Here is a 14877-nt window from a genome sequence, read left to right as displayed (position 1 = left end):
GGCTAGTAAAAACCACCAGCTGGTTTATCAGAGTTTTGAAGTTATGACCTATAAATCCATCAGATTAGAGATTTTTCCAATGAGAGGAAACACTTCCTTCAACGTCAGGTACAGACGTGGTTTAGCCTTAATTCATTTTCCAAGGAATAAGATAAATGAATAGATAAATACGCCCTTAAGAATCACTGTTGACAGTAGTGGTAGGTTTGACTACGATTGTTAATTACACAGATCAAAAGAAAGTTTTATAAATGTTGGATCAGTCTGTTTGGTTGCTTGTTCAAGCTATCAGATAATTTCAGATGGGCTTACTGTAGAAGAACATGAAATTCATCTTAGTGTATGTTAGAGAACAGGATACTTTTTCTCACTTTATTGGATTAAATGACCACCATTGTCAGTATTTGCAAATAAATTTAAAAAAAAACACACTCGTTTACATTTCGAATATTCGTCTAACAGAGAGACATCAATGTGTGAAGTAGTATAAAATACTATAAAGTATCAAATGTCACTGAGTGCCATGTGTGCAGATCTTTGGTCGCATTCTGCTGTCAATTATTTTGTGCCAGCCAACTGTGACAGGCATTGATGTCCTTGGACCAAAGCTTTACTCAAACACAATTGATGTAAACACGCCCTACTTTGGCTCAATTGAAGTGAAACTCTGGTAACTGACAACCTGGGTGTTGTTGTCATATTTGTGTCCATTATGATTATTGATCATTATAACATTTGACCAGCCAAATCCTTTTAGAGATTTTGGAAACACAGACCACAGCAAAAATGATGCCAATTTGATCAAGAGATGCGAGCCTCTTACAGCTTTCCACAAAACTTTCAACCCAGCAAAAATCTATCAAAGGATAAACACAAAATAAAGCTTCCAGGAAATCACAACGGAGAAAGAAAAGGAGAATAACAACTACAGTAGATTGACTCATACCAGAACTCCTTTCAGTTGCACTGTGGCTCTGCAGTGTGAACCAGAGATTTGATTTAACTTGTGTGTGACGTTTGTGGGTCTTGCCTCTCCCTACCTGCAGATGGGTGTTTCTGCTGGGAGACCCCACCATGTCCCACTGGCTGCAAGACTTCTTAGCAATCCTGTGGTTGACGCGACTGCTGAGTCCACCACCCACCTCATCATATGGGTTCTCTGTCAGGTTTTCAGGCAGGTTGCTGGAGCTCTGGCTCCGTGTGATCATGGGGACCACCCTGGGGTTTGGTGGTGCTGTTTGGGCCGTGGAGGTTGCTGAGGATCCAGGGACCAGAAGGTGGCCTGATGGGGAGGTGGGAGAGTTGGGGGTAAAGGTGAATCCAGAAAGGGGCAAGGTAGGGATACGTCCTCCACCTGTGCTGGTGTTGTTGTCCAGCCCCTGGAAGGCACTGATGGAGTGGAGGTTTTCCATGGAGCGGTAGATGGGTTTGTTCACTGTCGGAGGAAGATTAAAAGGAAGATTTTCATTTATACTCAAGACATCAATGCACAGATCTATTATTTTTTAGACTCTTATATTACAGAACTAAAGAGTAATTTTAAGTGAAACTCCCACAACAGATGTTTTCTCAGACTCTCTATCTTCCTCTCACACATTACCTTGATGCTGTTCATTATAGGTAGCCTCTGTCGGGCTGGGAGTGAGTGACACCCTTGGCAGTATCCTGAGGTTGGAGTTCAGCGAGGCAGACATTACCAGGCGCTGTGGCGAGGGCATGGGTGCAATAGGCACCTCTGTCACATACGTAGCAGGTACATACAATGGCTTAGTTTTACTTGCTGCCCCAATTCTCCGCACCTGTCAAAGAACAAACAGATTTCCAAATGCTTTTGCTATTTTCTCCCTCATAAATCCACTTAGTTCAACCAGGCGGCAACCAGCACAGCTGAGGGCTGACGCCAGTGCGGAAATGTCTAACACTACAGTTCCTGTAACTCCAACAGAGGCAATGAGCAAACCCACAACTTCTCTTTTGAAAGACAAAGTCGATAATTTTTCCTCACATAACTTTATGGGCTAGTGTCACTACTTCTAGTGCATTTCTTGGAGGCAATTTGATGATATTTACCATGACATGGTCACCCCTCTGAGGTTTTGCTGTTCATGCCAAGCTAACTAATATTTCTACATATTTGTTATGGCAATGTCGGATTTACAGACATTTTGCATTAATGCGATCAACTACTTTGATTTATTAGCTCTCTAAATCACTGTAAAAGATAGCCAGACATTACCATCTGGTTATTTGATCTATAAATGATTTCCCAATTGAACTGTGGTATAAAATTAAAAGTGTAATAGTGCAATTTATCCATATTTTCCACCCCTATTTGGGAATATGTTTCCTTGATACACAGGTTTCTCACATTGTTACACACACAGCTCTGGTGCAAATCTGAATATCTGACCCCATTAAGGAGTAAAAACAACAATGAACAATGAATTGATCCTACTAGCATGTATTTCCTGTTTGTTCCCTTGTGCCACTGACCCACATTGTTGTCCACAAACTATTAAAGACACCTAAAAGAGGCATACTCTTGTACTGGGTGATATTGTTCCTCCTTTACAATGAACCTGGGCACTGTAGTTAATGTTGAGTCAGTTCCACACACTCCGCTCTGCTGCTGTAAATACTCACTAATGCAACAAATGTGCTATTTACTACTAGTTGAGTGCTTTTTCATAAAAACCAGCCTCCCAGCTGTTTTGGGAAATTATTTAGCTTCTTTAGAAAAATAAAATTATATATCTGTGACCAGTAGTTAAAGATTTATGTCCTCAGGGAGAACTAACAGGCCTGGGGCTGAGAGCCACAAGAAGGCTGGGGAGGTCAGATAGTTAGATGGATTAATGCAGTTTTGGTTTTGGTCTCCAGAGCCAAACCAGAGTGTCAAGAAGCCTCTATTAACCTTGAGTCCAAACCTTCAGTCAGAAACCAACAGAACGTCGGAGATGCTATGTCCATGTTTTTCTAATATTTTTGGTTCAGAAATAAAAGATGAACTCTTTTCTCACCTGCCACCAGTCAGCGTTGCTCTTCTTCAGGAGAATAAACCTTTCACCTTCCCTTATGCAGACCTGGCGTCCATCGGCACCACGGTAGTTGTAGTCATACTGGGCCTCTAGGACCACAGTACCGCTTGGGACCCCACATACTGTCATTCCCCTGTTGGTCACCACAGGTGCTGCAGCAGTCTGCTGATGCCCCACAGAGCGCCGCCAAGTACCAGACAGCATGGCTCACCACGCAGTCCTCTTCAGCAGGCTTTGCTGGGAGCGTGCTGATGTGTGCTTCTGGAGAAAGTGGTCGGGTTAGCGCAGGACAGGTGAGACTGGAACCAGCCCAGTGCCATGCTCTGAAACAAGCACAGAGGAAAAATGGACACAGAGATACAGAGAGAGAGAGATTACTGAAGCTGTCAGAGAACAATGACAAAATGTCCCCTGGCTCTGTGCAGGTTCAAAGGAAGAGAACAGGAATCCTTTTAATGCTAAAAATGGAAGTCTGGGTTAATCTGGGGGAAATCACCTGTACAATGACATTAAAAAAAATTTCTCTGCATCTTTTTCCTCATAAAATGTCTTGTTCTAGCAAAAATGCCAAACATGCATTAGTTCCAGTTCATGAAATGTGAGGATTTTCTGTTTTTTTCTGTTATATATAATTGAAAACTCAATATCTTTGGGTTTTGGATTGTTGGTCAGACAAAACAAGACATTTGAAGACCTCACCTTGGGCTTTATAAAATTATAATTGCCATTTTGGTACTATATTCTGACATTGTAAACAAAAAAAACATTTTTTCATCACATTTTGGGAATGCTGAAAAAAACTGATATCACTCTCCTATCTGTCCATTCAATAGAGAGATCTACTAATCCAAGCAGCTGCTGGCTGTAACATATACTTATTATTTTATTTTATATATATATATATATATATATATATATATGCAATCAATCATTTCATCGCTCAGCACTACACAGTAATTAATTGACTGCTACTGCCAATATCAGAACAATTAACAAACATTTTTACTTGCAATTAACACCTCCAGTTTTATTATTTGTGACAAACACTGAGGGTGAAATGTCTATTGTCCTCTCACCCTGGCAGAACTAGGAGACACGTGTGAGTAAATAACTCATGCGTTTGTAGGATGTAAGCGGTGCAGTACACCCAAAATAGCATCTGTCTCCGTCTCTCCACCTGAGCCAGCATCCCCAAGCTAAACCCCTGCTCTACCCAGCTAAGACCCGCTTACATAAGAGAGCATGTAACTTTCTGCCAGACACATAGCAATACAGCCTCACACAGAACATGCACCCAACCACCCCCACACGCACACTCAAACACGCAAATACACACAAGCATACACAGAATGGGGAACATCCTTAGGCACCTAGCAACAGTGCTTCAGTCACACTCAGGCCCAACCCGTCTCAGTCCGGGTGATAAGAGGAGGAGTAGCAAACGAGAGAGATCTTGTAGAAATCATATGAAAATGCACGTCATCACTGAGGAGAGGCAGAAAGGAATTAGATACTGTAGATGGACAAGACGGGGGAAAGAAGAGTGGTCTGAATGCCTGGGGCATACTGAACACTGCGAAAAGAGCACATAGCTAGCACTAGATAAAAAAATTAAGAAAAACAGAGATGCCTGAGCAGCAGAAGAATGGATGAAGCTGGATGTAGCTGGATGAGGCTGTGAGCCATGTGAAGCCAATGGAAGGGAGGGCTGGTTTAGCTGGCTGAACCTTGATAATCCCACTGTTATTAACGCACAGGAATGAATCTGTGACCCCCACGGTCAGGGAGAATTACAATGAAACCCCTCTGTACCAGCATATGGGAAAAAGGACTTTCTGCCTGCCTGCCTGCCTGCCTGTCCATCTGCCTGTCTGTCTGCCTGCCTGCCTGTCTGTCTGTCTGCTTGCCTACCTGTCTGGCTTACACTGGCAGGAAGATCACTGTAAGGCGCACAGGAGCATTTTCAGTGTTTGCTAACATTTGCTAACAGTATCCACCGTAACCACTGGTCACACCAGACCAAGTAAGACTGCAGCAGTAAAACCTCTGAGTGTACTGGATTGAACAAGGTTGCGTTTTGTTTCTTACACATTCAACATTTCATTCGTATGCAACAGAAAGTGCTTTGTCTTTTTTTTCAAAAGTTACACCGTCTGGCTTTAAGGTCATTACATGACACATGTGAGTTGTTTCTTAGTTGGCAAGTGAGCCTGATGAAAAATGTGCTAAATGTGCTGCTAGCTCTTAACTCGCAGAAAATGTTTAAAGGCCCTGGAGCCATGGAGCATCCACACTGGTCATTTAACTGATTTTGGATGATTAGAATTCTCCATAAGAACAAGTAAAAACATCTGTGTATCTGTGCAGACCCTTTAAAGAAATATCAACAAGTTTTTAAGATGCTCCACAGCTGAGTTTTTTTGTTGTTTTTTTTTTATGTAAAACTTTTAACATTTTAGTAAACATCCCCACTCACAGTCTTTACCTGCAAATAAATTCACTGTGACATGAAATGACCTCTCACGGGACTTATTATTTTTATGTCTGGGAGCGTCATTTAAAGCTGACTGGTGCTATGAGATGTTTATCTTTGACTGTATGAAACTGAATATGCTGCAGTTGCCTATATCTGTAATACCGTCCTGTACTTTTATTTATTCATGCTGTTTTTTCCTGTTTAAGTGAAACAGAGGTTTCAGAACGATCTAACAATAAAGTGTAACTTGATATGATCTCATCTCATCTGTGAATTTATTCTAAAATTAATTAAATAATTTTGAGCTGTCACAGTGTTATAATCTTGGTGATTCCAGCGCTCAAAACCACACCTCTAAGAATTGCAGTTGATCTCAGGAGGGACAGAGGCAAAAGGCAGAGGTACAAGGCGAGCAAGCAAACAGGAAACTGCATAGACATCAAGGTTCAACCACAGTTTGGGTCATATCCTCTCCATCTTGCCATTTGTTTTTCTGCCAAGAGACAGCTTTAGTAGTTTAGTTACAGCCTGTAACGGCTAACAGCCAAGTCTGTTTCTATGCATGCGCCAGCACTTAAAACAAGAGTTGTTCTTTCTGCCCATATGACTACAGCACAGCTCTGTGTGTAGCATTCATTCCTACCGAGATGAGCCTTGAAGCAGAGAGTAGTAGTTTTTTTGGGGGGCTGAACAATCTTGCTGCATGGCTTCAGTAATTCACTGTTTAGATCGGCAGGAAGAATAACAACATAAGCTGGGTTTAAAAAAGGCCCGAACAAGCAGTAATGCTTATTCATACAACCTGACCGAGATTTCTATTATGAGTTCTTCTCCCTGCACAGACAGGAAGAGCTCTTCTGATATTGCTGCACACCTGTTTGTCTTTTCCTGTGTCTCTTCACTGCTCAGAGCATATGGCTACTAAAAGGTCTGTATCTAATTAAACATTTGTAAAGCAGGTAACTCTGTATCATCAATTCGCTTATCCGTACAGGCACTAAATTCCTACACAGACACAGGAGGCTTTTTATGTCATGTGCAAATTAGGCTGTAAGAGCAGGGTTAAAGTCCCTGGTTGTAATATTCAGAATTTGGACACTTTCATGATGTTCGCAAAGGGCAGCAGCTCAGACAGGCTTTGAGTACTCAGAGGCAAAGGCAATGGCCACAGATTTTAATTAAAGTACTTGTACCTGATTTATACCAAATCAGCCTTTTGAACTTAAAACAAATGCTTGAACAAGTTCGGGAAATCTCTGACAAGCGTGGTGTTACTTTACTGCAAAACCTGCACTCAAACGGGAAAATTATGATGCAAACTATTCATAATCCAGAACACATTAAAAAAGAGGCCTGTGTTTGTATTTGCAGGTCAGATGGCAGTGGAGAGAGCACGAGCGTCATAGACCCAAACACACAGAGAGGTCCATATGGTGTCAGAGACAGACACGGGCACCCTGTCAGGGCTGTTGAGAGGCACTGATGGTTTGTGCCAGGCGCTGAGGGCTTATGGCATGGTATCAAGAACACAAATGGAAATATGGAGGAAATGCACAGACAGAATAAAAAGGTGAGGAATCCTGAAAATGTAAAATGTAAAATGTGCACAAACTTTCAGAAAGACAGGGGAGAGAAACTGGCAGTGAGTGCTGCACGTGTTTCGCCTTTGCTTGAGTGCTTTCACTCACGGCTCAGACTGTGTGCGTACGTGTATGTGCATACAAGTCAGACCGAGCTGAAGGAATGGAGAGGACAGAATTTGTGCATGCATGCGAGAGAGACAGAGAGAGAGAGAGAGAGAGAGAGAAAACAAGAGCAACTCACCATGGTCCTGAAGTGAGAGAGCGTGTCTATGTCAACAAGGTCACCAGCTCACTCTACAGTCGGATCCATGCATGCGATAAGCCTTAAACAGACACACAAAAAAACAGCAAGATGAGAAAACTACACAAATTTGTTTCAACAACTGATCTCAAGCCCAAATGGAAGAGGCACTGCTGTCTTGTCGGACAAAAACAGACAGATGGGATATGAAAAAAGGTGTGGCATTAAAAAACCCACTAAAATGGACACAAGCTAGTCGCTCCCTCCTACAGAAAACCGCACACAATCTCTGTCTCTCTCTCTCTCTGTCATGCACACTCTCACACTGACATACACACACAGTTAATCCTATGCTCCACATGATCTTGCCTCTACTCAGTGAACCCCTGCTGACCGCCATTTAGCCAGCATTTTGCCTAAGAGATCAAAACAGAGGGAGTGACAGCGACAGAGCGAGTGTCAGTTGGCTGTTCACCGTCCACACAAATAAACCTATATTTGCACTTGAGAAAGAGGAAAACACACAGAGAGGGGGAAACAGAGCGAGAGAGGTGCTGTGCGCTGGCCAAACAAAAACCTCCAGCAGCCCAGCTGATTGATCAAGCTATTGATCCATGCACAGAGCTGGCTGGCCAACAGTGCCACTGGACATCAGAGAGCTACCACACGGACAGTTAGAAAATCCACCACATGGGTGTTAGCAGTGGGGCAGAGGACATTATGTTTATCTAAATCATCTTAGGATGCTATACCATCAGCATTTTACATTTTCAGTATCATCAACTATCCTGAAAGACCAGTGGATTAAATACTTTAGGGATTATAGGCCCTCCTGGTGGTTTTGCATGTTTTAGTAAACTATTTTCCAAAGCATACATAAATTTTTAAGATGAACTTCATGGATTTCAGCTCTTGCCATAAAGGCATGAAAGTCTACTTGAAGCGCAACATATAAGAACTCTTGAATGCTTTTGGATACTATTTTGTGTCTTATGTGGTTTTTGAAATATTGAAGAGTACAGAATCTATAAACATTCAAATATATTTTTATTTCAAATGTTTCACCACTTTGTCCCCTACTACACTGAAAGGTGCAGTGTGCTAAAGGTTACACATGATTCAAGGTGAGTATAGAGAAAATCTCCCCCTTCAGCAGATGAGTGTGAAAATAGTCCTCTAGTGTCAAACAATAACCAAAACCCTTTTTTTTTTATCTATGTTTTTGTCAAAGTAGCATTATCATCACATGGTAGTGGAGTTTCAGACAACTTTGTTTGTTGGTGCCTTCAAGGACACACTGATATCTGAGGGAGGAATGCTTTGGTTAGCAGTAGTGTAAACTATACACAGTATGTAGTTTATGGTCTAAGGCATGCATGCAAAACATGAAGATATCATGACACCTTTGAAAACACTCTAGGGCGAGAGAGAGAATGCAAATTACCACATAATAAATTATATGGCTGGGGAATGAAACAAGTAGATCGTGTTTAGAGAGCATTTATAATGCAGAAAGAGCACCTGACAAGCCAGAAAAAGTAAGACAAACTTTAAGAGTAACGTGGGAGAACGCTGCAATGTTCCCCAGTGGCTGCATCATCACAGATGTCACAGCTACTCCAAATAGCTCTATTTCGGTCAGAAATAATACCTCAATTCTAAGACAAGCCACCAAATGACTAGTTTAGTTCCCACAGTGTTTGAGTGTTTATGATCACTGGGTCTATCAAACTTCACCACGCAGCAGGATGAGAGTGGAGTGGGGGGTGTTGGCGCAAAGTTTGGTGTCATATCATATCCATATTCATTCCATATGTTTGAAGTCGAAAGAGGGTGGCTTTAATAATCATAGCTACATGGTCTTCAAAGAGAGATGAGACATGGAGAAGAGGAGTATAGAGTGAATGAGGAACTTCAAAGGGTTTCTGCATGCACTCCCACATCCGTATACACATAGCAAACACACACATACAGACACACACACACACACACACACACACACTCAAGTAGACTGTACTGTATTTACATATGTATGTCTATTACCAAAGGGTTCACATGTAAATGAGATAAGAGAAGAGTTTCTCCACATCATACATACTGTTTACCACAAAAAACAAGTAAAAAATGACATTTAAAGTTAACAGGACAGCTGTTTAAATAACTACCTCAGCCAAACAACTGCTCATATCAAGTTCTTCTGTGTGACAGGAGCCGTGCTGCCTGTGCATGTTCTCCATGTGCAAACAAGCATCCTAGTTTGTCTGCTCAACTGGCTGTTTGAATCCCAGCTTGTAGTCAAGTAAGGCCGGACGAGATTACATCATACAATCATACATTATGGATAAAAGGAGTTGTAACACAGCAGTATATTTTTGGAACGAGCACAGAAGTGCCTTGAAACTTTCCTAAAATCAATGCTAAACCAAACAGCATGTAACAAAACTTTCACTGAACTACACCTGAGACAAATGAAAAGATCAAACAGTGAAACCTTAAACTTTAATGTTTCAAGACTAGAGGTGTTGCGATATACTGGTATTGACGATAACTGTGATATTTAGAAAATCAAATATGTTAGGCCTTTAGGATCTTTTGTTTACTGGTTCATCTAGTTTGCTTTTCACTATCAATTAGGTGTAGTTGTTCTTTTTTGTACGCTTTTGTTATTATTATTGTCAAGTTTTCTATCGTCAGTTCCTTTGGCCACAATAATCGTGTATTGAAAATCTGACATTGTGACAGCCCTTCAATACATTTAAAACTTACTTTTACCAATTAGCAGTCAACAGCTTTAATGTGAATGCAGTTGCACCAAAAGTCTATATAGCCCAAAATAACATCTTTTTCTTTGAGGGTTTTACAATATGCGCAACATAAAAGACCCTTTATTCTTCGACATTTAGTTCAGACATCAATAAAACTCTGAGTAAAGAAAAAAAAAATCACTTTCCTTATATCAAATCATTTAGCAAATTACACCTTTAGTCTGAAATCAGTCCACCATCAGCTTGATGAGCAATTCTACCGAGGACAGCCATATGAAAGAACGCTCACTTTGTCTGTGAATGTACAGTTATAACTACTTGCGCTGATGTCTCTCTCTCCATATGAGACACATGCCTCAAGCCAAAACAGCCTTTCATCCTCCCAAAGCCATGCATTATTGATGATTAGACCAGAGAGAGACACTGAAACACACACTGCGTTTCCCAGTGTGACGGCTGGCTGCCTGGGTGTAGTGCGTGTGACTGCAAGTCTCTGTGTGTGTGTGTGTGTATGTGTGTGTATGTGTGTGTGTGTGTGTGTGTGTGTGTGTGTGAGACTAAACAGGTGGGCTGGATTCTCTCCATGATTAGCTGTGTAAATTGTCACTGAGCCAATCAAAAAGCAGATGATGACAGTAAAGCAGCCATTGGCTCATTCTTGCTACTATCATCATGACAACAGCCTCTGTGACCAACTACCATCTCCAGTGTCTTCTAGTACGTGTGGTATTTTTTTGTTTCTTGTTGCATATAACAACATTTCATATGTGTGATGCCATCATTTCAAGTATTTGCTGACGCAATACTTGTGTTTACAATGAACCCTGCAGCCTGCATCGACACATAGCACACTTCTTCAGAGAGCTCACTTGTATGTTATTCGAGTTCTCATTTCCCTTATTTGAATATAAACAACAACCAGACAGACCAATGTTTGCCAGTTAGGCAAAGTAGTGCAGGATTGCTCAGGGGGCATTTTAAACGCTTGAGAGAATTAATTCAAGCATCACATTTTTTAATTAGCTCATGCATTTTATAGAAAAAAATGGAAGGTAAAAAAAACATACAGCCAGCTTACTTTTAGCTCAAGAATAATACGCTTATTTTAGTAAGGGAAATAAGCTTATGAGAAAAGTTTCTTGTTTCAATAAGCACTAAGCAGCTTTCCTAATATGTATCTCACCTTATGGTTCTACTTTTAGTAGTACTGAGGTCCAAATCCTATGATAAATCATATCATAAATCATATCAAACAAATCAATGGCTTGTTTTGTTTGATGAACAGGGTGAAACACTAAGATATTCCACTCACAACAATATAAAACACAAAATAACAGCAACACTGCTCATTTGATGAGCTGTAACAGGTCATGAGGTTGGACATTTATTTGAAAAATTACTTAAAAGATTTACCAAAAATCTTTTGTCTTTCATCCCTTTCGCAAAAAAAGTAAAACTACACTGTGGCACTGTAGAGTTATTCAAGCACATTGATTTATTTTGTTGCTAAAGACTGTTTTATGATTGAGCATAAGAGTAAGGCTTCCAAGGTAAAGATTTTGCAGTGCATAGATTTTTGTCTGGAGTAGTCAAACAGAATAAGATGTGTTAAAATAATTTGATATTCTATGTGATATAAACTGAAATAAACAATATCAGCTTTCATTGATATAAACCAAAAATAAACAATATCAGGTTTTATTCATATGGATGGTAATGTTTGACCAACAAATTGTTTCTAACACTCATATATTAAGTAATGACAAATAAGGTATTCTTCTTTCATCGTATTCCTACAACAGTCCTCCAATTGAAGAAAATAAAACATTGCATAGAAGTCAAGAATTATCTTTTCGAGAATAAAAAAAAAAAATCCCTCCGCTCTGTGACTGGGCTGGTGGGTTGTTGCCGAGCCTGTGGGAATGTGCGGTACATTGATGTTTCTAATGAAGAGTGCTGAGCTCCATTGATCCACCAGGGATGAGAGTGAGCTGTCAAAAGCTATCAGGCAAGTCAAAGACCCACTTTCAGCCCTGCACAGCTGAAGTGAGCATGATACTGTTGGTGCACAAGAAGAGCAGCTAAACCTCCGAAGGCAAATGCTATGGAGAGGAGGCACACATACAGACACAGCTTTGATGCCTACAGCGTTAACAGGGTTATTTGTTCAATACAGGAAAAAAAAAAATGGGTGTGGGATGTGTCAAACACTGAAGGAGTGTTTACCCATGGTGCCTTCCGGTCTGTTAATTCAAGTATTTGCAACTGCTTTTAAAAAAAATAGATTTCCTTCCATTTTCCTTAAATTCACTGGATATAGGGCCGCACCTAAAATCCTTTTCATTATTAGTTAATCTGCAAATTATTTGTTTTAGCTAGCAAAATGTTTAGTCTATAATATGTCACAAACTAGTGAAAAAGTGCCCATCAAACCTTTCTAGAGTTTAAGGCGATGTCTTCAATTCTCGTTTAGTGAAACAAAACTCCAAACCCCACATACATTCACTTAACAATAACATATTATTAAGGACAACAGCAATTCCAGAAACTGAAACTGGAGAATCTGCAGCATTTTGCACTACTTCTGTTCGAAAAATGACTGAAATTATTAATCTGTTATTACAACAGTTCACCAGTTATTTTTCTGTTGATTAATTAATCAATGCATAAACTAATAGTTTTATTTCTAATTAAAATTTGGTTTCTTTTTTGAAATATAAGTGTGGGAAACAGGATGTTAAGTTATTTATAGTGACAAGTACGTTGATGATAATGTAATCTATAATGCTGCACCCATGCATAATACAACCTATAGTGAAAAAGAAAGTAAATGCAGGATTAAACTGGATTAAAACACAGCACAGATGTGAATGTAGTATATATGCTCTCATATGGACAGTACAGTATAGTGAGTGAATATGAGACCTGGTTTGTTCTAACAGGAGTATCCTGAATGTAGAATTCAGCCACACACCACTGTCTTTCAGCTCAATGACCTGTGTAAAAACAAACTCAATTTCAACTGATTCTGATTGTTTTCTTTTTACTTACCTAAAAAGCAGTCCCAATGGATTGAGCCAAGTGTTTTCTGTGAAGTCATAAAATCCATACTTGCTAGACATCATTATGCAGGGTTAGGCTCAAATGATGCTCGACTTTAGAGTTTCTTAATCGTGGGGTTGATTAGCAACATGAGTGTATGTATTATAAAAAACAATTAATAAATTTTAAATATGCTATCATTTCTATATAAATTGTTGAATCCACCCCGTGCCCTTGAAAGTATGCCATGTAAAATCACATGACTAGCTCAGGGTCATGAGAAGTTTTTGAAACAGAGAAATGGGGTCAAAGGCCACAAAAGTTGAGAACCTTGCTCTAGTGGGACCAGATTTCAGTCACAGGTAGTTCAAAATCATTACAAGTTAATTGCAGCTAGAGTGCCTTCAGCAGACCAGTGTGATCTACACAACTGAACATGCAAATAAACACAGAAAAAAAACTAATATTTATCTCTCAGATGTGGAGTTCAGGATTGTTTTGAAGGGCCAGATGTCACAAAACTGTCTGCAGAGACACCTTTGTATTGTGGCTTTCACGTGGTTGTTACAGTGCAAAGCAGTGAGAGGAGGTTTTTACTATCTTCGTAATCTGCTACTGTATGTTTTTGCACAAGTGACAACATGCATGCAAACACACACACACACACACACATCTCACAGTCAGAAAAAAAAGAGATAGCCGACAGACTTGCTGAAGTATCCCAGAGCAGCCGGATAATCTCACTAGTAACACACCACAATGTATGACGCTTCAGTCTCTCAATCTCACTGTGACATTGCATCCACAACAGCAATCTGTGGAGCACACTAGTAATTACAGCAAACTTGTAACCCTCCTGTTAATACTGTGCATGGTACAGGGCACTTTTAATCAGCAAACTTGCAACTGGAGAATTATCTTTCAAGCCTGTGCCGTCACAAGCTGGTGAAAAAGGAAGCAAATCTCCTGCTTTGCATGGACTTAAAACAGATTATGAAAAAGCAAAAATGCAATGCCTCAGTCAAACTGTTTCCATCACACCATGTGGTTAACCCATCCATGCACTTTCTCCGAAGTATGTAAGGGCTACAGTAACTCGCTTGCACATTTTGCGCATGCAAATTTTTCCGGATGTGAAGAGGTCTGTCATATGTAAAGTGCTGTGATTAGCAGTTCTTATCAGTGTAACATTTATAGAGATGACCTAATATGGAGTCATGGAGTCAGCATCATTGTAGTGGTGTTGTACATCACTGTCTCAAGAAGTATGTATACATAAAGTATAAGAAAAAAAATCTGACAAGTAGTTACGTGCCAAAAAGTATATACGGAGGGTTGAACAGGAAACTCTAAAATGTAGAAAGTACTCCTCCACAGGAAATGGTTGTAGGTTGAAGTGTGTTCAAGTGCTCTCTGGGTCTAAAAGTTAGCCGCTTGTGCCTCCCTTGCAGTGCCCCAGCCGAGTTTAAGCGATTGTGACGGGCAGGCTACATGTGGTTTGACACTATGATGTGGAAAAACATGTTGTTTTGGAAAATGTGAGCTTGTTAATTTTAGCAGGCTAAGTGAGAAGCGTATAACCTTTTTGTGGATGCCAGCCTAATATGCTGCTAAATACAACTGGAAGTGTTGCAGCATTGGCCTACAACTTTTTTTGCACAAACTTTACAGTAGATGGGAACATTATCATATATTGTACTGTAGTTTTATCCACGCCACTGAATCAGGGTTT

The 14877-nt window shown here is 40.2% G+C and overlaps 1 protein-coding gene across 3 annotated transcripts in view; it reads right to left on the bottom strand.

Annotated features, from left to right (window-relative positions):
- Positions 1-14877, bottom strand: part of arhgap9 (Rho GTPase activating protein 9) — a 38922-nt gene that overhangs the window by 23331 nt on the left and 714 nt on the right. For all 3 annotated transcript variants that reach the window (XM_071495417.1, XM_071495418.1, XM_071495419.1), the window contains exons 2-5: positions 7339-7420; positions 3021-3361; positions 1601-1799; positions 1041-1435 (exon numbers count right to left, since the gene is read on the bottom strand). In XM_071495417.1, coding sequence (XP_071351518.1) covers positions 1041-1435; positions 1601-1799; positions 3021-3242 — 816 coding nt within the window. In that variant the 5' untranslated portion in view covers positions 3243-3361; positions 7339-7420. The remainder of the gene's footprint in view (positions 1-1040; positions 1436-1600; positions 1800-3020; positions 3362-7338; positions 7421-14877) is intronic.

The sequence above is a fragment of the Trachinotus anak genome, unplaced genomic scaffold (genome assembly GCF_046630095.1).
Source record: "Trachinotus anak isolate AG129_WGS33_773 ecotype Australia unplaced genomic scaffold, CSIRO_AGI_Tana_v1 ptg000013l, whole genome shotgun sequence".
NCBI lineage: Eukaryota > Metazoa > Chordata > Actinopteri > Carangiformes > Carangidae > Trachinotus > Trachinotus anak.
Note: the sequence above shows the minus strand (reverse complement) of the source record. Positions and strands in the feature narration are given on the sequence as shown.